This window comes from Impatiens glandulifera, chromosome 9, assembly GCF_907164915.1.
Source record: "Impatiens glandulifera chromosome 9, dImpGla2.1, whole genome shotgun sequence".
NCBI lineage: Eukaryota > Viridiplantae > Streptophyta > Magnoliopsida > Ericales > Balsaminaceae > Impatiens > Impatiens glandulifera.
This window is the reverse complement of record NC_061870.1, coordinates 35629124-35654219: the sequence shown is the minus strand read 5'-3', so window position 1 is coordinate 35654219 and position 25096 is coordinate 35629124. Positions and strand designations below refer to the sequence as shown.

Here is a 25096-nt window from a genome sequence, read left to right as displayed (position 1 = left end):
TTTGACACTATTAAAGAAAACATTTGGTCCCACAACCCACGTGTTTTGATTGGTTACATCAATAATAAGGGTCCTCCCTCTCTTTCTATTATTCCTTAGTTTGGTTTTATTTGTGCACTATAGTTATATAATTGTTTACCCTTAAATATGATAATAGTTATTTAAATATTTATATTTAAAAAAAAAATTATGAAAAATTAGATAGTATTAAGTTGAAGTGGAAAGGGTAAGAGTTATGCTAACTTCCTTTGTTCAAAACAAAATAAAAAATTATTATTATTATAAAATTATATTGATTTTGATAGATAATATGTTATATTATGATAATGATGATGAGACTTTGAGATAAAATATAATTTTCGAAAAAAGCATGTATTCTATTAATAATATTAATTTTTTGTTTGGTCTGAATGTGATTTGGAGACTACCTTCTCGTTTTCTTGAGCTAAATAAAAAAAATATTGGTGTTAATTAATCTTATATAAATATTTTGTAATATATCTCTGAATAAAATTAATTTCTAAATGTATATATCTTGCTCACACTAAAGAATACTAATTTTTTTCCACCAGAGTGAGAGAGAAGGGAAATGAAAAAAGGGTGAACTTATACCAAACATTAAAACTTAAAAGGGGCTATTTCTGCTTTTCATTATCAAAAAGCATTTTGAACACATTTCGATTCAAGAACGATTAACATAGTTAATTTATGTATTTAGATTCTCTTATATAACATTATTTGTCTCTCTTATAAATATTTTTTTTGTTAAGTATCTCATCTTTAAATAATAGAAAACATATACAATGATACAAATAAATTAAATAAAATAGAATACATATGAAGAACGAAATCTCCGAAATTAGAATTTGATTCGAGGCATTTTTACACCTATTTCCTTTAAAACGATTTCATCGTATACCCTTGTATTGGAGCTTATCGCAGATAATTGTCTATTAGGCATAATAAAACTTCATTCTCAGTTCTACTGAGGATTTTTATGAAAATCTTTCATTTTTTTTATTCAGCATTGAAATCACTATACAACGAACTTAATAAAGTACCTGAATCGATCACCGACTTAAATAATAAAGAGTTAGAAAAAATAATCTCTTAAAATTTTAAAATTTTAGAGAGAATGATATATAAATTATATAGGGTGTAAAATGTATTAAAAGAGGTGTAATAAAACTATTATTTGATTCAACATTTAACATTCTTTACCTCTTCATCCTTTACATTTTTTCTAAACTCGTAATTATATATATACAATGACAATTTTAAGTCATTAAGTGTTGATTACACAATTAACAGATTTAAATTAATTCAAATTTACTCATAACACTTCTAACTCTTCTTTTAATTCCCTCTTTGAATTTTATTACTTATATTTTTTTTTTCATTCATGAATGAAATAAATTTTCAACCTAACTAATATGAAAAATCATATAACTATTCAAAACTTTTGACATACATTTTCAAAGAAAATAATCAAATAAAGATACAAAAGTATACAAAAACATAGCAAATTAATAAAGAAAAATTATTATGATTTCTTAAAACTATTTTTCATTTTATTTTGTAGAGCACATATTTATAAATAATTGACTAATTGAACATAGTAACTGAATGATTTTTTGAAATAAACCTTACGCTGAAATAAATTATATGAATCTATATATAGATCACCCCTATTTAATTTTGTGTGAGTTAAATTTATCAACCTTATCGGTTACCTCCAAGGCTCCACCGATTTAACTTTGTGCTTAAACTGAAGTAACTAAAAACAACCAAGAATTGGAATTGGTCGAAATTAATTAAGATAACTTGAAGAAATTAATATATAATTATTATATATCTATCATCTATATCATATATAATTCGATAATGTCAATGAAATGGGGTCTCGAAAAAAGCAATCAATCATAGTCATACTCAAGGTATCATCATTTACTGCAACAAACCCACCAAATTACTACATATTAATTAATTGATCGATCAAATAGTTAACATGTGTACGGACATTCCCCATTTCCCTAAACACCTTTAACATATAAGTTATTTTTTTGGAATATTTATCTTTCTGTGCATATATTTAATAATTTACTTTATCAACCAAAATATTTATTTTATTTTTATAAAATTAAAATTTTAAGGATAAAAAGTATTATAATAATTCAATAATTAAAAACTCAAATATGTTTTTAATCAAACAATTTAAATAAAAAATCTTTACAAACAACACGCTGAATATTGGAGAAAGTGTATCAACTGATCTTTTTCTTCTACAATACCCGGTGCTTTTCAAATAATCCAGATCAAACAAGCTCATAATGATATACATATATGAATTAGAGAGGGAGAAGGGTAACGAAGTCACGACCAGGACCTTGATGATCGAAAAGTGAAGAATTATATTGGAAAGTGAATAGAAACTCTAGATAATGAAAACAAACTGAAATGAGATTCTGTTTATTGAACTTGATGTAAATAAGAACACGATTATAATCCTTAAAAATAAAATAAAGCATAACTAAGACATTAAATAAAAGACATGAAGAGTCTCATTACTAGATAAGATCAAGAGTCTTGGACAATCAAAGAGGCTCTTTCTAACAACTAACAACTAAAAACTCCTTAATTATTATTATTATTATTACTTTAATTTTTAACAAGAAGAACTGGAAATGACCGACAAAATGAATTATTAGAAGAAAATTTTGATGAATATAAGAAGAATTAAGGGGAAAAAATTGATGTGTTCTAAAACAAAAAAATAAAATAAAAAGGAGATTACCGAGCATGAACATTAGCTTATTACATTTTAAGACGATTCAGATTAAGTAGCTAGACTAGGAGTTCTTATGAGAATTTATGAGTTGAAGATTTAGATCCATTCACATCATTTATATTTGAGTTGTATTTTATTTCATATCTTTGTTAAATCATATTATAACTGTTTTTTACTTCATATATATTTCATAGCTATTGTTTTTTTTTTAATGTATAATTAATGAGTTTTATCAAAAACAAAATAAAAACTGTTTGATAAGAAAAGGTTACATCAGTATATAATTTTCATTGGCAAAGTATATAATAACACCGTCACAATAAAAAGAAATTAGAAGCAGACAAAATAAAATAAAAGAAAGAAAGTAGTTAGCAGTATATAATTAGGTGTGCATTTAATGTATTGATTTTATTATATTATATAAACGAATATGTCCATTTTTTAGGAAATGATATTTGGGCCCTCCTCTCGTCACTTCACTTGAATTTTGCGCTTCCCCCACTTATATTGCAATTCTAACAAACGCGTAAAAATTTAATTTAATTTTATTTTTAATAATATATAATATAAGAATAATTTTCAATTTGTATTATAATAAATTTTAAGTCCACTTTGTATCTCATATAAAAAGAAATTGAAGTGCTTTATTATGCTACAAAATCTTTTTTTTTCTTGGTGTAATTGTCTATGATTTTGTCTTTTAATTTAAAGAGTCAATTTAAATTATTTACAAATGAAATCAAACTCTTGATTTTTTTTTTTTTTTTTTATCTTATAGATATATTTTTGGGAAAAATGTCAATTTTACACTCCAAGTTGTAAGAAAGTGTCAAATTTACTTATTAAGTATCAAAATTCTTTATATGTATGAAGTTGTCAAAAAGTGTCAAATATATTTAAAATAACAGAAATGTTAAACAGCATTAAAATTTTTGCCACATGTAATATCCACATATTTTTTATTTTCTTAAATTGACATTACTTTAATTATTTTTATTTCAAACAAAACATTAAAATCTTTTCTTATTTATTTTTTCTCTCTCTCTTTACTCTCACATCTTACCATTTTCTTTAAATATTCTCTCTTCATTTCTCCATCTATGAGTAATTTATTATTAATAATAATATTTAATTGATTAATTATAAAAATTGTTCTAAAAAGTAACGAGTTATTAGGACTTCGCCACAGCGCTGACAATTAGGATTCGGTCAACAAAGATTTCACCACAACATTGACAATTTAGGATTCGATCAATGAATGTTTCAACCAATGACGATGATAGTGTAAGGTTTAACTGAGAAAGACTTGGATTTGGGGGTTACGTCTGGGAGCTGATAAAGTTTAACAGAGTGAGTATTATAAAAACTAAAATTAAAACAAGTCGGTTAAGGGAGATTTTACCTTGATTCGGTATTGTCCGCTAATGGCGACAATGATTTAGGGTTCGACTAATGAAGATTTTGGCCACAACGTCTATGATTTAGGAATCGGCCAACAAAAACTTCCACCAACGACGATAACTGTTTAAAGTTCAGTTAGACAGCACTTGGAAGTTAGAAAAATGTAAAAATTCGAAAGAACTTGGGTTAATCAAAGAGAGAAAAGTTAGAAAAAAATAAAGAGTTATGGAGGGATGAGAGAGAAAGTAAAAATAAGTTTTGTTTGAATGGAAAAATAATTAAAAATAATGTCAATTTAAAAATAAAATAGGTTAATATTAAATGTGGCCAAATTTTTAACGCCGTTTAATATTTCTGTTATTTTAAACATATTGACAAGTTTATACATATAAATAGAATTTTGATACTTAATAAGTAAATTTAACACCTTTTACAATTTGGTGGATAAAATTGACATTCTTCCCATATCTTTTTAATCACTTCAACTATTTCTTTCTAGATTTGTAGTTCCTAGTTCAAATCTATCCATTATACAATTTTTTTTTATTTTTTTTAATGTTTTTGTGTAATTTTCATACTTAGAATATAAATTAATCAATTAATTTCTTTGAAAAGATAGGAATGAGTGGAATCTTTAAGCAAGTTGTTGTACGGCCTCTTTGTCTTCTCCATTCATTGAGGAGAAAGAAAATTCTTTATGATAATAAAGAAAAAAATTACATAATTTTTAACAAGTCAGTTCTCATTTTTTAAAATAAAAATATATTATAAACTTAATCAATTGAATACAAAAGTATACAATATAGCTAGCTTAATTAGCCACACTATTATTTATATGGGCTGTGTATAATATTTTATTAGAATTTTATTTTCATTCATTCTTTGCACCGTACCCATTTCGTAAATTAAGTTAACATATTTCATTAACAAAGTGTATATCATTTCATTTCCACCATATCTAGTAATTTGTTTTCACAAATACATATATAAATCTTAAAAAAAAAACCTACTCGGAAATATAGTAAGGAATGTCATCAAAATGATACACTTGGTGGTGGACACAAATCAACATGTTAGAGATGGACAGACAAAAGAAAATCATTTCTTTTTAATTTATACTCTTGTTTACTTTTGAAGAGGGCGGCATCTCATCACTCGTTTATGATTTCATTTTTACACAACTATCATAGTAAAATTCCAACAACATATAGCATATTTCGTGATATAAAATATCACAAAACGAAAAATAAAAATAAAAACTTAACCTCAATAAAAAAAACTTGCAGTACTTGTTAGATAAAATTAGACCGGTTAATAGAACTTAACACAAACAAATCTCCTATGCAAGAACAGACAAAGAACCGCAACCGGGTCAAAGTACTCAACCGGATTAAGAAGCTCCACCGGTCAAGTTATCAAAACCAACCAGAAACATGACCGCACAAAGAAGACAGGATCGGTCAAAACTGAAGGCCGGAAACACCAGCAGCTCGCGTCATATAGAAGTCAAAGGAATAACCGGAAGCCATCGCGGTTAACACAATAACCGACCACGCATAAGAAGATACTTCAGGTATTGTTGAGAATGATACCAAAGGAACAGACTGAACATTGCCATATCCATACAAGTCTGAGGACAGTCTGTAGGCCTGCAGAAGACAGTCCTACAAGATCTTTCTACTTAAGGATAAATCAGAAAGACAATCTCCCAGGTACAGACAACTGTCTAACCGACAATTGCCACATTGAGTAAAAGACAAACCTAGCCGGTTTGACCTACATACTGGAAGAACAGACCGCCAGTCTGAAAAGTTGACCGTCAGGTCTGAATCACTGAACCTCTGCTCAACAATCAATTTAAGGAAATGAAATGTCACCGTTGGCACATTTCACCTATAAAAGGAGGAGCGAAGAGGAGTAAATGTGGGACACAGTGGACAATTAATTTACAAGTGATAAGATTGTGTTCTATCTCTAGAAAGCTTAAGTGCTAAGTTGAAGTGTGTATTTACAATTTCGGTTAAAATTGTACGCGTGTTATCGAGCAACAAATAAGTCTCGATCGGATTGTGTTTGTATTCCTTAGTGAATATCCTTCTCGCGGTTTCGAGAGGAAGGGGTGACGTAGGAGTTTCATCTCCGAACATCCATAAAAACCTGTCTTGTTATTTACTTTCTGCCGGCTCTACATTCTAACCGATCTGTACTAACCTACTTACACCGCTTTGACCGACTCTACATTGCCTAAACCGAATCACTAAGATCCAAAACCGACCCAGCAACTTCCAAAACTGTCTTATCCAAAACCGGTTATGCCTATCTCGTGAGTGTTCTGCTTCAACCTGAAACAAACCTCTTCCGCGCTTGAACCTGGTTCAAGGGTTTGTGACAGTTTGTGTAGTATTGAAACCCCGGTATTAATCTCTAACCGGATTAATCACTACCCTTTGAGTGAGACGCGCTAACTGGCCCAACCCCGGTCCTCCAGCTGCGACCTAGATCCTAACAGTACTATATGTTCTTTAATTAAAATAACTTCCAAACCATATAATGTATGACTTGGAAGTGGTTGTTTGACTTTATTTATTGTTTATACATATTTAAATATTTTGACAAATTTATTCAAATAATTAATTCTTTTTTACATCTAAACAATTCACTCAAAGACCAAACAACTCCTTTAAAAAAATAAAAAAAAAGGTCTCAAGATAAAACAAGGCCTAAGTAGTGTATATATATATAGGTGATCTAATTAATTTTCTCAGTTTAATGTTAGATCTTTCTATTTTAGAAGATAATTTTTTTTTAAGCTATGGTATTGATACCGTTGCCTTGTATATAATTCCACCTCATAACATGGCCACAAAAAATATAAAAATATCACTATATTTTTTCTATCAAATAAAAATTTCAAACTCAATACTTATAAAATAATACAATAAAACATTTTCTTTGACAAAGAAAAAAATAAATTTTAATTATTAAAAACATGTCTACTTAAATATTTTTTGTTATGCCAACATACAATTTGTGCATGATTGACACACTTATCTTGTAATTACTCCCTCTTCTAATAAATAATATAAATATATTCAAATTAATAACATGAAATAAGTTGGTGACAAAAGTTTCAATAATATATATATTGTGGCACAAAAGTCAGATTAATGAATCTTCTTTTGACTAGCTAAATAAAAATGGATGTCAGGTTAATTTACATATTACTTTTACTATTTTTTACATAAATGTTAGATATTGCATTTTTTTTATTTAATAAGTTAACATGATCCCCACCATCATAATTTTACTTCAATTTAGAGAATCGAATTTAGGGTATTTGTTCGATCAAGCACCGACTTTTGTCACATAAATTACTATCACTTCCTCTGTCAAAAAAAAATTATAACCAAAGAACAAGATTCTTAACTACATATATAAATTATATAGAGAGGAGGCAAAATCAAGTTGCATATATATTGGAAGAGGATGAACAATAGCACTTGCATAATATTGGGCCCATATCTACCATTGTCTCCCTCTGTATAGACTAGAAGAATTGATCTGAATTTCTCTCTTTTCATGAATAATACTATATATTGTTAATATATATATTGAAGAAACCCCATTACCATTTTCCTTTTTCACTCTCTTTCTTTTCCCCCAAACCACAGACATACTATAGCTTCTTCCTAGCTAAGGTTACCCATCATGTCCATGACAAGCCAAAGACCAACAACAACTGAGTCGTTGACCGCGATCGAACAGTCTAGATCCTCCTCCTCCACCGCCCCTCCATCGCATCCAAGCCGTTACGAATCTCAGAAACGCCGTGATTGGAACACCTTCTGTCAGTACCTCAAGAACCAACGTCCTCCTGTTTCCCTATCCCATTTCAGCTTCAACCATGTCCTTGAATTTCTCCGATACTTAGATCAGTTTGGAAAGACTAAGGTTCACCACCCTGTTTGTGTCTTCTTCGGGCAACCCGACCCGCCTGCACCTTGCACCTGCCCTCTCCGTCAGGCTTGGGGAAGCCTCGATGCCTTGATCGGACGTCTCCGGGCAGCTTACGAGGAGAACGGTGGATCCCCCGACTTGAACCCTTTTGGAAACGGGGCGATCCGGGTTTACTTGAGGGAGGTCAAAGAGTGTCAAGCAAAGGCAAGGGGAATTCCTTACAAGAAGAAAAAGAAGAAGAAGAACAACAACAATCCGATCACCAAGTTCAAGGATCATGCAGAAGCAGTGCAACCCTTCAAATTGGGTACCTAAAAATATGCATCAAAACATATATGGTAATAATTACTTTAATTTTTAATATTAAAAGCAACATAAATATACATTCAATTAATAATGTCTAATTTCTAGCTATATATATAATGAGATATATAGCTAGCCCTAGCTAGCTCTAAATAGATCAATCAATGATCATCGATCTAAAGAAAACACTAAACCCTAATAATGATTTGATGCTTCAGATCGAAACCCTAATCTGCATACCTTTAAAATCACATCCCTAGAACTTTATTCTCTTGAGAAACCCGCTAGTGGTTATATAGGGATCCATGTAGTACTGCTCTTTCAATCAGGTGTCTTCTCAAATCAATATGCAAACAACAACAAAAAAATACTGTTTATTAACGGATTTTTAATATTCTGTTGCTTACAATAGGTGCCCTTTTTTTACTGGCCCCTTGGGAGCTATAGAAGGATTTCTTTGCCCTGCCCCCGGTCCATGGTAAGGTTTCATACACTATTCATAATACTACACTTTAAATGTACTAACTCAACTCACTCAATTATTATTATTAACTTGGGTCAAATCAATGTTTCAAATTTGAACTAACTCACTATAAGACTTTTATTCTCATTTGGAGGCCATACTTAATGTCTCCACACTTGTATAGATGTCAAGCCCAAGATGCCCCGATTCTTTCGAAAGTTCCTAGGTTTTTTGTATTTTTTTCCTTTGGTTGAACTCACTATAATTCTTAAAGTTTAAGCAAGATAATAGAACTATTTAAAAAAATTCTAAGTTAAGGAAGATCTAGAAAGATCCATCTCCTTGTATATAAACACGTCTGGTCCATAAACAAGTACACTACACCTCACACCTACGATCTCACACTTGTAATACCAAGCATATACAACTTCATATTTTTTTATGCTCTTTCGCTCTTAAAGTGTTATTTTTTCGGAGAACGAAGGAGTTATTCGGTGACCGCATTTCTGCATGTGACATTAAGTTACCTACCTAGCTAGCTCGCCCAAAGGCATTATGGGTATTTCAAACACACACACACACAAAAAACATGAGCATTTTAGTTTTATGAACTTTTTTTTCTTCTTAATAATGTTATAGCATTCACATGTGATGCATTCATGGTAGGTTTGGTTGAGACATGCATGCATATAGTATGTAATCTAAGATGAACACTCACTAATTTGGCAGTATGAGAAATCAAAACAGTTCAAACAAAAATTGACATGACAAACATCACAAACAATGTCTATATATCATATATGTCACTAGTTGCTACATCCTACAATAAGTTCTAGAAAGGAAAATAATGCCATATATATGTTCCAAAAACCCCAATCATCCTATCTTCCCAAATGTTCCAAAATTAATGCCAAATTTTCTTCTTGATTGCTTAATGGTGCAACTTAAGGTTCTCTTCTTGAAATTTTCTTGAAGACATATTTCCTCAACAATGGCGGTGTTGTCATGATCACTAACAAGTTGAATCGTTTTATATTTTTCTGTTATGATAGACATTACCATGCAAAGTCGTCAGTATGAATTTCATGCATGCACATTTTCAAAAATAAATGTGAACACCAATATGATAAAACATTGCTAATAGATCTTCAAATCCTTCTTTTGACCTCTTTGATAATACTCAAATAGAGTATTTTCAACTATTCTTATGATTTTCTCACCATTCTTGTGTTTAAGAACCAAACTTCTAACTAAAACTAGCTTGTTAAACTGTGCATAAGTCTCTTCTTCACTCAATATACGACACGTTTTGCTAATCATTGGTATCTTTATTCAATCGTCTCTCCATTGTTTTATCATTATGCTCTTACCTTTAAATGGAACCTACTGAATTGAAGAGAAACATCATCAAAAACAATAATATCATGCTCTCCCTCCCTAGTCCAACTTAAATATGCAGCATCGATGATACATCATCAGTATATATATGTCTAGTTGCACCTTTAGTACCGATTTTGGAGGCTTCTTGAAAAAAAACTCTCATCTTCTGCCTCGGTTATAAATTGTACCAGATGGGAAATATCAAATGGGAACAACTTTAGATTAACCAACCATTATAATTTACTCTGGGAATTGTTTTTCTATTCCCACAATATTCTTCTACCATATACCGAAATATAAACATGCCCAAATTTTGTCTACTTCTATATATCCTAACCTCATATTGATTATGCCTTCACATTAGATGAAAGGAAGTCGTTGTAGGCCGGACATTTGTCACTCACAACTATCCGTTTTAATTCACCTATCTAGTTATGAGTTAGTTGCCTTAATTTCTTGAATCTAAAGGTGTTGTGATCTTGCTCCATAGAGTTATCGATTTTGTTAATTGCAATTTCTTCGACTCAAATTATAGCCGAAGAGTTTCTTCTATAGCGACTCAAAGCTTCCTCTATATTTCGGTTCATTGTATGAATTATCCCTTTCAAATCATGCACTTTCTTGAAGATTCGAAGAGTTGGATTTCATTTTGAATGATCCGCACCATTCAAGGAAGAGCTAGTGAATTTTGACATGCACCATTCAGTAGCTGACTCATGATAGGGAAAAAAACATAGTATTCAATTGTCTCTAGGGAGGGTCTCATCCTGCAATGCAATAGATCTCTAAACAAGTGTAAATTTCCATACTTATGCGTGTTGAAATATAACTTAATTTGGATTTTGATGTTTGAGTTAATATAGTTTTTGGCTCATTAGTATTATATAATCTAATATCCTAATATATAGTTTCTAGAAATTTTAGAAAATTCTTATCTAGAACACTTTAGAAGATTTCATATAATTCTACAAATTTCTAAATATTATAATTGGATATGAAACTTTAAATAAGTTCTAGAAAACTAGGAGTATGAGATAAAGAAGAATGTAACCTTAGTACCTCGTTCATTGTAATAGTATTAAATAAAATAATATAAGAAATAGTATATTCTTAATCCTAATCTCTCTTGTAAAAGTATGACTTAAGGAAATATGATATGTCCTTTCAATACAAAACAAAAAAAATACCTTTCTTTCAGTAGCATGAAATATTCCTGCAGTATATTCTTCCGATTTATATTTTTTGTCCGGATTAATTCTAGCCATTCATGGCATGACTTCATAATTAACTCATTTGTATCTTTATTTCCCTACAGATTATGTGAGCTTCGTTCTATGATTTTTTTTATTCTATTTTTCAATGAAATGTTCTTTGGTCTCATTCTGATATCCTATTTCTAGGAACATTTTATTGATTTGGGCTATAATTTGGTGAGACTATTTTTATCATTGATTTATAACCAGATTTGATGATTGTTTTGTATTATTTGATTTTTGGTTTCATGCAATAGTCATGAGAGTTGGACCTTAAACAAACAATGATGTCTGACATTTCTCAGTGTTAGACAGACCCATACATATTCCATTTCTAATTCATTCTAGGGACATAAGGAAATTACTTGTGATATAATTAGTTAATATGTAAGTGGTATATATTACCCAATATATCTATACAATATATTATTGAGTCTCTTAGAGTGGTTTAATGTGAGTTATTAAGATTTTTGTTGAGAGTTTTTTTTTTTTTTTTTTTTAAAAAAAAGCAAGTTATGTGAGTTCTTAATTGGTTTAAGTTATTATAATATAATTTATATTTTTATTTAATATTTTAGTTGATTATCTTAGTTTTTGTTTCCTTAGCTTGGGTGAAGATTGTAGAAATAGGGTATATTAATAGCCTCCTAGTGTTTGATATTATTGCAGGAGGAGCACATAACAAGATCTCTTGTGTTGGTTAAGAAGGAAGATCCACAAAATATAAGCAAGCTTAATACATTATATGTATGTTTGTGTAGTAGCATCATATATATATATCTATATATAGTTAATCATCCACCTAAGACATCATTTTCACTATAAATTATGGTAAATCATCTATCATTGCTCACTCCATATTCAGATCTTCTTTGCTCAAACAAGAAAAAAATGTTATATTTTTTTGTTATTGAAGAATTCATATATGGCCTTCTAGATTTTCCATTCCATTTTAGAAGGTGGAGTCAAAAAGAGGAAGAAGATACCTTCCTACAACATGTAAAACAGAAGAAGACATATCTTGATTTTCTTCCAAGTGTTTGTTCCCTACGAAACTTGTATAGAATTTGAAGAAAGAAGAGATCAAGACAGGAAAATTGAGAATAGATCATTTCAACTAATCAATATCAGCAATATGTATTTGTTTTGCAAGCAAATTAAAGCAGTTCAAAGTGTAAACAAAAGGTAGATGAAGATTAAGAAGAAGAAGAGAGAAGAAGATTAATCCCCTATTGAATACCCAAAACAGAACACCATCTTCATCATCCATCCACTAAAGCATTGTCCCTTCCGTCTATATTGATCTCTACTACTTTGAGGCATCCTATCCTTCCCGATAGCCCTTCTAACTTTATTATCTGCGACCCAGAAGAATAAAATTGATTAATCTCCATTCTTATGATCCAAAAAGGTTGCAGATTAAATTAAAGATCCAACAATACTAATGAAAAGAAAGGTTCAGAGTGTATATATAGGAAATCAAGAACTATTTCAATCCTCTTGCGATGAAGCAATATGCATATTCAATAAATAGAATGTGGGCTAGCTAGATTAACAACAGCAAATGAACCCACCAGATTTACAACTTGTGAAAAAGTTCATATCAATTAAAAGTTCTCACCATTTGAGCCCGACTGTTTGTTGGTTGCTTCAACTTCTCAACCTGAACCTGCATATTCATGAAAAGTTGCATCCTTTGAACCTCTACGTCCTTGGAGAATTGCATTCTCTGTTTGTTCTAAATCATAATCTGCTTCTGCTTCTCTCTCTCGACCCTCTCATACATCTCCCCCATCCTCACTATAGCTCTAGCTAGAAGCCTTATGCCGTCTCCTTCCCCCCTATCTCCTTCCCCACTCTGCTCTCTCCAATCCAACCATGCGATGCATTAATCTCCTCCTCCTCCTCTGATTCTTCTTCTTCCTCATCCTCCACCGCAACCGCAGCAGCAGCAGCAGCCACGGTCGGAGTAATTTCTCCGGAAGTAAGAATCATTCACGGCCGGCGATGATCTCTTCTGATGGCAGAATCGACAAGGGCTGAACAATCGCTGCGATCGGCTTCCGGTGAGCCAAAGGAACAAGCCATGGGAGGCGACGCCGGCGATTTGGAAGGAGGGCCTGTCTTATGGGCGACTGCCGATCCGATCAAATAATCGAGTCTTGAATAGAAAAGCCAGGAACTTGTTGTTACGGGGCCGTAAGACACCTAGCTTTCTCAATCTTGTACTTCTTCTTGAGAGGTATCTATCCGTTCTTACACTGAACATCTGTCCTGTGAGTTTTCTTTGTATGACCATGAAGAGCATTGACGGCATCGGCTACCTCTGCCAATCCTTTTGCCTGAGATTTCCCCTGTTGAGTTCCATGAAACGACGGCCCCATGTGTCGACGAGGGTCGATGTAGCTTCATCGCTCCAGCAATCTTCCCGGAAAGGGACTGTGCGAGAAGGCGGTATCTAGATTTGGGAACGAGGAATCGTCGGCGGCCATGGGAAAAGGAAAGGTGGGGAGGGTTTGTGGTGAATGACGGAGAAGATTGATGATGATGATATGCGTGTATAGAGGAGGAAAGAGAAAAGAGCGCGATGAGCGCCGTTGTCGAGAGATTGCGGTGAGAGGCATGATGCGTGTAAAGTACGGTCAGACAGACAGAGAGAGAAGAACTGGCCGCCGACGATGGGCGCGGTTGTACCGACGATCACGCGTGTGTGGGGGTGGATTGTCCGGATTGATGCTGGCTGGCTGGCTAGCGTCGACTTGGACCCAGTTTCCCTTCCTTACGTCGCTGTTGTTTGTTTGTTGCTTGATGTTTATCGGAATTTTTTATTTTTATTTCTCAACAAACCGATCAAAACCCCAATGCCTCCTCTTCTCTAAAATTAAATTAAATTAAATTAAATCATTTATTAAAAATATGTTAATATTTGGGAAAAAAAATTAATATTACTCATCTTTTATGGTTATAATTGACCTATTCAAAAATATTTTATATAATTTGTAATTCAGATAAAGATCAATTCGGAAATGAATTTATAATATAAGAAAGGTTTTTAAATAGAGGTCTATATTTATAAACATTAGTTTGGGTTGTTTAGAAAATAATTATTTTGTGATAATTTTGAGAAAATAATAATTTTTTTCTAATAAAAAAATACTTCAAGGTATTAATATATAATTATAAATAAAAATATAATTTAGAATAGAGATATTTTAATATTTATATTAATGAATTGAATGATATAATGTAGAAAATATAGAATGATACCTTAAGGGGTTTTTAAAAAATCTGATTATTTGAAAAATAATATTAGTGAATATTTTTAATAAAAATTTGAAAGATATTAATATATAAGAATAATAGTTTAAAATAAAATATATTTTAATATTTATTAATAAATTGATTGAAATAATAGAGAAGTGAAATTATATATTATTTAATTTTGAGTTATTGAAACAAATAAAATCAAATTGTATAGAGAGGACGATGATCTCATGCCATGGTCTGTCTGAATATCGGTCTATCTGTTGAATTAGATTCCCATCATTATGCCAACATTTCCTGGACTACTTGAATGCGGTCATTTTCTATATAACATGGTTGTCTTTGGATTTAAAAAAACAATTAATTAAAATTAATTTTTAAATAAATAACTTCTTAACCATTACCCTCACTCATTTATTAACAAAATATTAAATATATTTTATTTTAAATTATTATTTTTTATTTTATTTATATATATAATACATTTTAATTTTAAGTATTTTTATCAAAAATAATTATTAACTCTTCAAAAATTATCACAATCATTATTATTTTCTTTCTCTAGATTTTTTAAAGAGGAGGTGATAGAGAAAGGGAATTTGGAAAATGTAAAAGTGTGGAAGGAAAAAGAGAAAAAAGAGAAATTATTTGATTTTTTTTTAAATTATGTCAAGTCATTTCCCACCAAATTCTCTCACCTAATCATTTCTCGTTTTAAAAAATCTGATCTAGAGCATCTCCACCGATGACCTATGCCCGCATCAGCGTGGAAAAAGGGCAGGTCATTGCTTTTTTTTTTTCATTTTTTGCACTGTAGGTGAAAGCAAAAGAAGGGCAGGTGCCCTCTATGCCGGTCATGCCCAACTCTGACATTTCATTATTATATAATTAATATTTTTATATTATACTAAAATTAGTATATATTTAATTATAATATTTTTTCTACTATATTAATAACATATAATAACGTTATAATACCATTAAATAAATATATATCTGAAATTTTACTATAATATAGAAATATTAATTATATATTTAATTATAAAACTATTTTAATATATTTTAAATTATAAAAATTTTATATTTTATTATAATATACAAATATTAGTTAATACTTCTTCGTAATATAGGAATATTAGTTATATATTCTCAAATTTATTTTTGTAATGTTTTTAATATTATAATAATTTAAATATAAAATATTTTATATTTTAATTTATTTAAATATATTTTTTCTATTAATTATATTAACACCTTTTTTATCTTTTTAAGGGTTTAAATTTTCAAATTTACTATAATATAGAAATATTAGTTATTGAATAGTTATAAATAGTTATTTATTAAAATAGTATAAATAAAATTCAAATTTAAATTATTTAGATAAGAGGGCTCGGCGAAAGCATTGGAGTGTTTTGCCCAAGTACAACATGTGTCCACTTTCTGATGAGGTGGAATATTGATTTGACAAAATAAGAGGGCAAAGGTCTTGTGTGTTGTTGATGCTCTAATTCTCTCGATTTCAATTTCACTTTACAAATAAAGCAAACATTAAAATTATTATATATCAATTTTGTTAGGTAACAATTAATTATATTGGTTAATCTTAACAAATAAATTCGACGATTTCTCTTAAATCATAGTTAAAAAAAATAATTATAACTCAAATATGTAGGTTTGTCAGTATTAGTCCTATCATTTGAAAATTTTTAATCTTATATAATATTATATTTATTTTTTATTTTATTAAAAAATAATAATAATTTCGATCCAAAGGATTAAGGAGGCAGCCGTTTTGTAATATCCTATCTCACATTAATATTGTTCATATGTGGATAGGATCTTCTGTTCCTAATCATTTTATAAAAAAAAGTTTCAGTCATTACCAACACTTTGGGAAAAGATAAAATTACATTGGCGCTAAAAATTTCCAACAATTTATAATTTTGCTAGAGTTTATGAAATTAAAATGAGTTTTTGTGTTTAAAGTTATTCCAATATGCTCTCAAGATGAGGCCTCCAAACTCCGGTCCGGCCACGGCGGCGATATTCCTTCCCCGGGCCCGTGGATATTAGAATCTTCTCCGTCGAGAGAATCTCGGTTAGGTACCGATCCGACGACGACGACAACATAGAATTTATAATATTATCACTTCTACCGGCGCCGGGGCCGGCGGTACTGTAGTCGACTCTGTCTGATTTATTAATCTTTTTCTTCTTCTTTCTGGTGAGCAATGGTGGTGTAGCCGGCATGAGAAAGTAAATCTTTCCACGCTGGAGATGAGCTTGAGGCGGTAGGATAAGGATGATCTTGGAAGAAGGGACGTAGTATTTTAGGACATGGTTTGGATAGGCGTTGATGATATCGGCAGCTTGGACCGACGTCCGGTTAATTTCCTGAACCCGGCCGTTGGCGTGGACTATACGGATGACATCGAGGGATCCGCATGGGAGAATGCAAGAGATGCAGCATCTTATGCTGTTCTTCATTTTCTCTTTGATTTGATGGGAGGAGGAATTACAGTAGAGTGAGAAACTCTCATAATCAGGAAGAAGAAGATGATGATGATATGTAAAAAGCTTGCTTTATTTTAATATGTATTCAGTTTCCTTCTTTTTTATTTTCTTTTCTCAAGGAAATACGAGGAACTTACTAATATCATGTAAACTTGGGTATTGTTTGAACTGTGGTTTATTTTTTAAAAATGATGATTATTTTAAAAAATAATGACTGGTAATGAGAAAGTGATGATTTTTTTATAAAAAAAAATTAAAAATTAAAAATTAAAAATTATTAATATATAATTATAACTTAAAGAATAATAATTTAAAATAGATGTTATTTTAATATTTTAAATAATAAATTGGATTTAGGTGATTTATAAGAGGAAAGTGAGAGTATTTTGAGAATTAAATTTTATTCAAATTAATTATCATAATGACTTGGATGAGGAAAGAGTTTTTGTTGGTTTTATCCTAAAAATCATTGTTTGGTAAAATTAAGAAAAAATTGGTTTTTAAAATTTGACAACTAATTTAACCTTTGACTTTTAGAGGATATGGTGTAGGTTAGAGAATGATGGTTTAAAGATAGAGAATAAAATTATATGGTAGTTTGGTATTAAATGATAAAATTATTTAATTTGATGATTGATAAGATGTTTAAATTTTAAGATAAAAATTAAGTTTATCACTAAAATCCTTCATAAATGAACTTTAAAACCACTATTATTTCACCTACACTCTATTCTTAAAGTCAAAATATAAATTAATTTTCAAATTTTAAAACCAATTTTCCTAAGTATTAAACAAATTGTGATTTATTTTGTTTAGTGCAAGAAGTTAAATAATACTGATCCCTCTCAAAGTCTCATGTACTTTACCTTTTGGATGTATCATCTTAGGAGTTAGGACCCCTCTATGGCGCCATAGCCAGTAGCCAGCCTTACAAGAGATCCTTTGATTTTTTTGTTTTATGATTTTAAAAAATATTGCCTCTTTCGAATCGTCTAGCTCCGAAGCTGTAGCTGGATTTTGGCTATATTTTTAAATTTACTTAAAAATAATTATTTTAGTTATTTTATTAAGGTGTTAATTTAGATTAAATTATATTCTAAAATATATTTTAATTATGTATATATATACACATTTAAAAAGTTGTTCGTTTAATTTATCAGCTCCAATTCCACTCAACCTGTTTTAATAGGATAATTGTTTATTTGATATATATTTTATTTTATTGATAAAGATGGCACTATATTATACAAAGTTATATTCCATTTAATTTAAGTTTTTTTTAAATTAGGGAATTGAGAAATCTATGACTTGGTCTCTATCATTTTAATATCAAATAATTTAGTTAATAATTTAAATATATACAAAACACATTTTAATCGTTCTCATAAAAAATCTCATTTAACTTACTTTTATTTTATCAAAATAATATTTGGAAAAAAAAAATTCAAACAAGCTTTAAGTGCTTGTTTGGAATCAAGACAAATCAGTCCTAGATACGGAGATAGGGGTTTACTTAAATTGATTAAGTAAACAATTTAATTTATGGTACTAGGTGACTTATATATCATCATGCATGCATATGTCTACTTCTAAATTTCATTCACATGTCTTAATTTGACCCCTTTTTTTTAGACTTGTAATTTAATGATTAGGCATTTTAATTTTGGAATCAATCACCATTTGGATTAATTAATGTCAAGTGTAGCATACATATTTAGATTTAAATGTATGTATAATTCTTAACTAGGATATTGAACAAGCTAGATTTAGATTTAAGATGTCCTGGGGATTATAACCTAGATAGATGTCGGTGTGATTTGTTACCATTTATTAATAATTTATTAGAAATTGAAATGTTTTTAATAGGGAAGTTTAACACCCACAGATTGTTAACACTTGTCAGCCAGTGGGAGAGAGTGTATACGTGGTGGAATCTGATTGAGTAGAGGCTAATTGTGTAGCCTAAATATTGGTGAATTTCGAGTTCAGCCCCAAGCAAGATCATCATGTGGGTTTTCTTTGGAAATTATTTGGATGGACTATATATATATATATTTCTTTCTGGAAATTAAATAGCCTGCAGACAGACAGAGCCTTTGATCATGAGCCAGATACATGACAGAACTGCACATGGATGATGATGATGATGATGATGGATAACCAATATTAGTCCTTTTGGGGTGTGGGAAAAAGATCGCTTTCTTCCTTTCCTTCTTTCGGTTGTTGATGTGATTGATTAATTTACTACTGTCTTTATTTATTTGTGGTTCATGTATTTAAACTTAATAATAATAATAATTAACTAATTCATTTTCTTCCATCTTGTCAAATAATTTATTCAATCGTCACATAACTAAGGAATAATCTGGAATTGAGATGGATAACTAATAAAAAATTATAATTTATTAATTTGTAGAAAGTGTAGTCAAAAAGTTATACGAGATGTAGTAAAAAAGATGTATTATGTAAATTTATTATATATGGTTAAAATACTTTAAATTATTAGTATTTATTAATTATTGATGGGATGGTAAAATAAATATTTATTATATTATATAAATAATAATTAAAATGTAAATATATCTATATCTATATATTAAAATTAAAATTATTAAATTTATAAAATATTAATTAAAATATATATCAAATATAAATAATAATGTAACTATAATAATATATATATCAAAATATAATAATAAGTAAATTAATAATATATATATCAAAATATAAATAATCTAATTTATAAAAATAATAATTTTAATATTTCAATAAAAATAATAATTGAAATATATATATAATATATATATATAATAATAATGAATTTAAATATAATAAAATAAATTATAAAAATTGAGTTTGAATAATTTAGGTTAATTTGGGAATAAATGAAAAAAAAGTATGTTTGAGAAGTTGAACGACAAACAAGATTAGTTAGGGAATTGTTTCGTTTTTTTTCTCGTTTATCTTCTTCATCTAATCCTAGATCAAAGTGACTTCTTTCTGTAAGAATATAGTATGAGATTGTCTTGAATGATGTCTGAATTACATAAAGTATGTCTCTTATATAGACATTAAATTAGACTTGTAAAAAAACTAATATAATATAATAATATTGATATTATCATAATGATCATATCTATATATATAATGATGCTTAATTTTTAAAGTGTCCGGATTGCCGGGTCGAGAGCTGTGGTTAATTTGGATACTTGGGTCGATTGTGGGTTACCCGTTTTTAAATTTAAAACGGTTAAAAATAAAATTAAAAATGCTAGAGGTATGTTTCGAACTTGCAACCTAACAAAACAAGTACAACTCTTTAACCAACTAGGGTACAAAGACTTTATATATTAAATTCAAACACCAAATTTGATAAATGCGGGACGTTTTAATATTAATATAAGTTCAACTTTTTAACTAACTAATATATAATAATGTTGAGTAAATGGATACTTGGGTCGGATTATGTGTTGACCCACCCATAAATTTAAAACGGTTAAAAATAAAATTAAAAATGTTATCCGTAATTTTTTTCACGTTTTTTTATATTATTACTCGTGCAAATGCACGGGCTAAATGCTAGTTGTTATAATATCTTACAAATATATTATATACGGGAAATTCATCCTCCACCAGAGTCTAGTACTCCCTCGATTACAGGTCTCCATGAGCATACATGTTGAAATGTCTTGAATTGATGATGCAAGGAAATATAATATTGAACAAAAAGAAAGTATATCTTTTTGGAGTGTAATATTGATTTAAGGAAATAAGATTAACACAAAAAAATGTGATCTTTTGTTATGGTAATATAAATAGGAAAGTATTGTGATAATATTTTGAATATTATTTGTCAAAATATTTTGTTGACCTAGTTGAAGCCTATTTAAAGGTGTAGTCGGGCATTTCAGAAAGTTGAAGTCTTTGCCTTGAGAGCATCGTTTCCAGTTTCAATTATGTATCTGTTAGAATTTTGGTGGACTAAGTGTTATATAAACTCGTGTCATAACCCTACTCTGTACTGTTGTAATTTCTGTTCTGATCTCCTAATAATATTCTCTCTATTTCTGGTGGACGTAGTCAAGTTTTATCTTGGTGAACCACGTTAAAATCGATGTCATTCTTTATTGCTTACGTCATCTATCGCATTCCGTTACAACAATACACTAATGTGATAATGCCCATCGAGTTTGAGAATGTCTAGTGTAATGAAATTGTTAACGGTCTCATTTGCTATATTCAACGTCTCTTCGAAGTTTTGACTTCGTTTCTCTCAAATCTTGAAGTTATCGATCGCTTCGTGTAGGGGGTGAACACAAAATATCTAAAAACTTAAATAATTTTATAATAGAATGAAACTTGGGTTTTATACCGTAGCCAATTAACAACTAATAAAAAATTAAATAAATTGACTAGCTAAGTCTAATATAATATATTAAATAAATAAACTTAACAACTAATAGTATTTTCTTCTTCTTCTTCTAATCCTATATGGCTATGGCGGCAGATTTACCCAATTTTAATAATAATATTAGCGCCGACGTCCAGTCCGTTCTCCTATCTATCCCTGAAATCCCACGTTACTTCCGACCCATTTCACATCCTCAAAAATAACTGGACGGGGGCACTACTCATGACGTCGTCTGCGGCATCCGCCATCGACGAGTCACCTCCTTGAACCCAAAGATATATTAATAAAATAGAAATGTAGAAATTTAAAATAGCTTTGGTTTGGTCGACTACAATTACCATCATTGACCCAAAGTAAAATGTTCGATACTTGGTTACGTTTGGAAAGGGCATCCCATAACCGGCCGCTTAAATTAGTACAAATTATAATTACTTATTCTCCTTGCGTTATTATTTAAATTATTTATTAGTAATAATTAATTATTTACACAAATTCAAAATTAGAAAGATCTGTATTATGTTGATTCGTTAGATTTCAACTCAACAAATAGTTTTTAAATCATCTTAATTAGGACTATTCTTGATCATCAAACGAAAACGAGAAGCAAAATGATGGTGAATTAAAATAGTTATGAACTTGAATAGCTTCAAACAAATTTCAATTTAGTTCTCGGATTATCTGGACGATGCTGATTCAATGATCCTCGTGTATGCTGCAACCCTTTTAATATTGCGCGCTTGTGCCACATTAGATTACTAGCAAATGAACTTAAGGCCTTGTTTGTTTTCCTTGAGTTTTCATGATTCATTTAATTAAACAAATTATTAAAACTAAACAGAATATTTTATTATTAGAAATTATTATTATTATTATTATTATTATTATTTATTTAGTAATACTTTATTTTATTATTAATGCCTACCTTGCCTTATTTATTTGTAATATTTATTTAATTTTTTGGTATAAAAAATTAGTGTCTATTCAATTATTCTAAATGCAATAAGTAATGGTTTCAACCTCGACTAATTAATTACTTCTTTAATTCTATATTGTTAAGTATTGTTAATCATTTGACTTCAAATCTAACTTAAACTCTTACAAATTTATGATATTACATCTAACATCTAATGGATATATATAATTCACTTAAAGTTGGTTTGATGTTAATTTTTTTTTAAGATAAAACTTATTTTATTGATTTATTTTGTATCTGAAGTTGCAACAAAATGGTTAAAATTCATAAAAAAAACATTTTCAATTAAGTTTTGACATAATTTATGGAAAAAAAAAAACATTAAACATATGTGGCCATTATATGAACTATTAGAGATTGAGTGGGACATCAAATAAACGAAAGAATTTTAATGACTTTGGAGTGTTGACCGGGGAAGGAAGAAAGAAAACTGCATCATGTACTTACAAAAAAAAATAAAATAGACCCTACATTTGAAATTTGTTTCATTTTATTTGTTTGAGATTTTTTAACTGAGTTTAGATTACAAAAATTGGTTGATAATTTAATCTAATTTGTATTAAATATATATGTATATATATATATGAGAGCCTATAGATACAGCACCCTTATATATAGCACACTGAGGTAGAAGTTTACGTGGATAACCTTATACAGCACCATGAGGTGGAAGGTTACGTGGTTATGCACGTCATAAAAAAATTAAATTAATATCTAAACAGTCATGTAGCTTCTCTATATATTAATTTATAATCTCCTTATATTAATTCACTACCATAAAAACAAATTAATGTCAAAACAACTAAATTTGTTGACAACAACTAGCATTGCATAATTAACCAATCAAAAAATTATAGTTTAAATCTCTAATACAAGTTATATGAATGCCTTACAACCTTATAAAAAATCATTATTGTCTTTCACGATTGTTCCACAATAAATACATTGACACCTCAATTTTCATATCTGCAAGACATGAGAAATAAAGTTTAAGATTGTTCCACAATAAATACATTGACACCTCAATCTTCATATCTGCAAGACATGAGAAATAAAGTTTAAACTCACTAAATGTGAAATGTAGGCCTTTTTGTTCAATAATTTGTAATAAACCTTAAACCCTGAACTCTAAACTCTAAACAACCTATTATATTTTGAGATATATATTTTATCTCTTTTATATCACATAACTTAAAAAAATATATTATCATAACCTAAAAAGGAGAAAAAATATTAGAGAATCTTAAATATTATCACAACCTAAATAAAATAAAGAAGACCCTAAAATTATATATTAAAAAAGATAAAAGAGAGAAAAAATATATCTTAAAATAAATAAAAGAAAAAAAAAATATCTTGAAATAAATACAAGAGAGAGAAAATTTTGCCAACTAAACTGCCCCATCTGATGATGATGCTATAGAAAGGTGCTCTATAAAGTGCTATATATATATATAAACTTATTTTTTTCTGTCGCTTTAAAGTTAATTTTTTTCTCTTTCACATATATTTTAAATATTATAAATATATTAATATTTATATATACCATCATATATATATATATATATATAATATTAATTATTAAATATTATTATAATTAAAATTAAAATACATTACACAATTAAGCTTATTAAACTAAGCTCACTAATATCAAAAACAGTCATAAAATTTTATTTTATTTCTCTTTATATATATATATATTTAGGACCCGTTTGGTTGCATGTATTAAAGGGTATAACACTATTGGTATAGTATAAACTATACAATAGTGTTTTAATATGGTGTTTTGTTAGGATTTTACTATTGGTATAAGTTATACCTATATATAATTTGAGGAGTGATAGAGGGAGAGAATTTAGTGAGGGAATTTGGTGAGAGAATGACGTGGCATCACTTTCATTGGAAAAGGTAAAAGTGGGAGGAAAGAGAGAAAAAAGAGAAATTATTTGATTTTTTCAGCGAATAAAATTATGCCACGTCATTCTCTCACCAAATTCCCTTACCAAATTCCTTCACCTAATCATTTCTCATATAATTTATACCTCATATTCGGTATAAAATTGTAACTAGTCCCCCCTACTCCTAGGTACAACATTTTTTTATATCACTTAATTTTTAATTTATCATTATAATCTTTATTAGTATTATATATAACTTATTATTATATAATATATTAAATATATTTTATTTAGTTTTAATATTATTATTATAATTAATTATTTTAAATATATATATATATATATATATTTAAATAATTCAAAATTTTAATTAAAAAATATTTATTTATTTTATAATGATAATTTTATTAATTATTAATTTATATATTTACTTGTATTATAAATAATAATTTTATTTTATTATAATTATTAATAGTATTTAAATTAATTAA

At 28.9% G+C, this 25096-nt stretch overlaps 1 protein-coding gene and 1 pseudogene across 2 annotated transcripts; one reads left to right on the top strand and one right to left on the bottom strand.

Moving 5' to 3' along the window:
• Positions 1-7799: 7799 nt before the first annotated feature.
• Positions 7800-12479, top strand: LOC124916592 (protein LIGHT-DEPENDENT SHORT HYPOCOTYLS 10-like). Of its 2 annotated transcripts, none has more exons than XM_047457325.1 (2): positions 7800-8484; positions 12197-12479. In XM_047457325.1, exon 1 carries the CDS (start codon positions 7898-7900, stop codon positions 8459-8461), a length of 564 nt encoding a protein of 187 aa, XP_047313281.1. In that variant the 5' UTR covers positions 7800-7897; the 3' UTR covers positions 8462-8484; positions 12197-12479. The 2 variants fall into 2 exon arrangements, with proteins under 2 accessions (XP_047313281.1, XP_047313280.1); XM_047457324.1 differs by having other exon boundaries at positions 7801-8484; positions 12215-12479.
• A 152-nt stretch (positions 12480-12631) lies between these two features.
• On the bottom strand, positions 12632-17296 carry LOC124916345 (annotated as a pseudogene).
• Positions 17297-25096: the final 7800 nt, after the last annotated feature.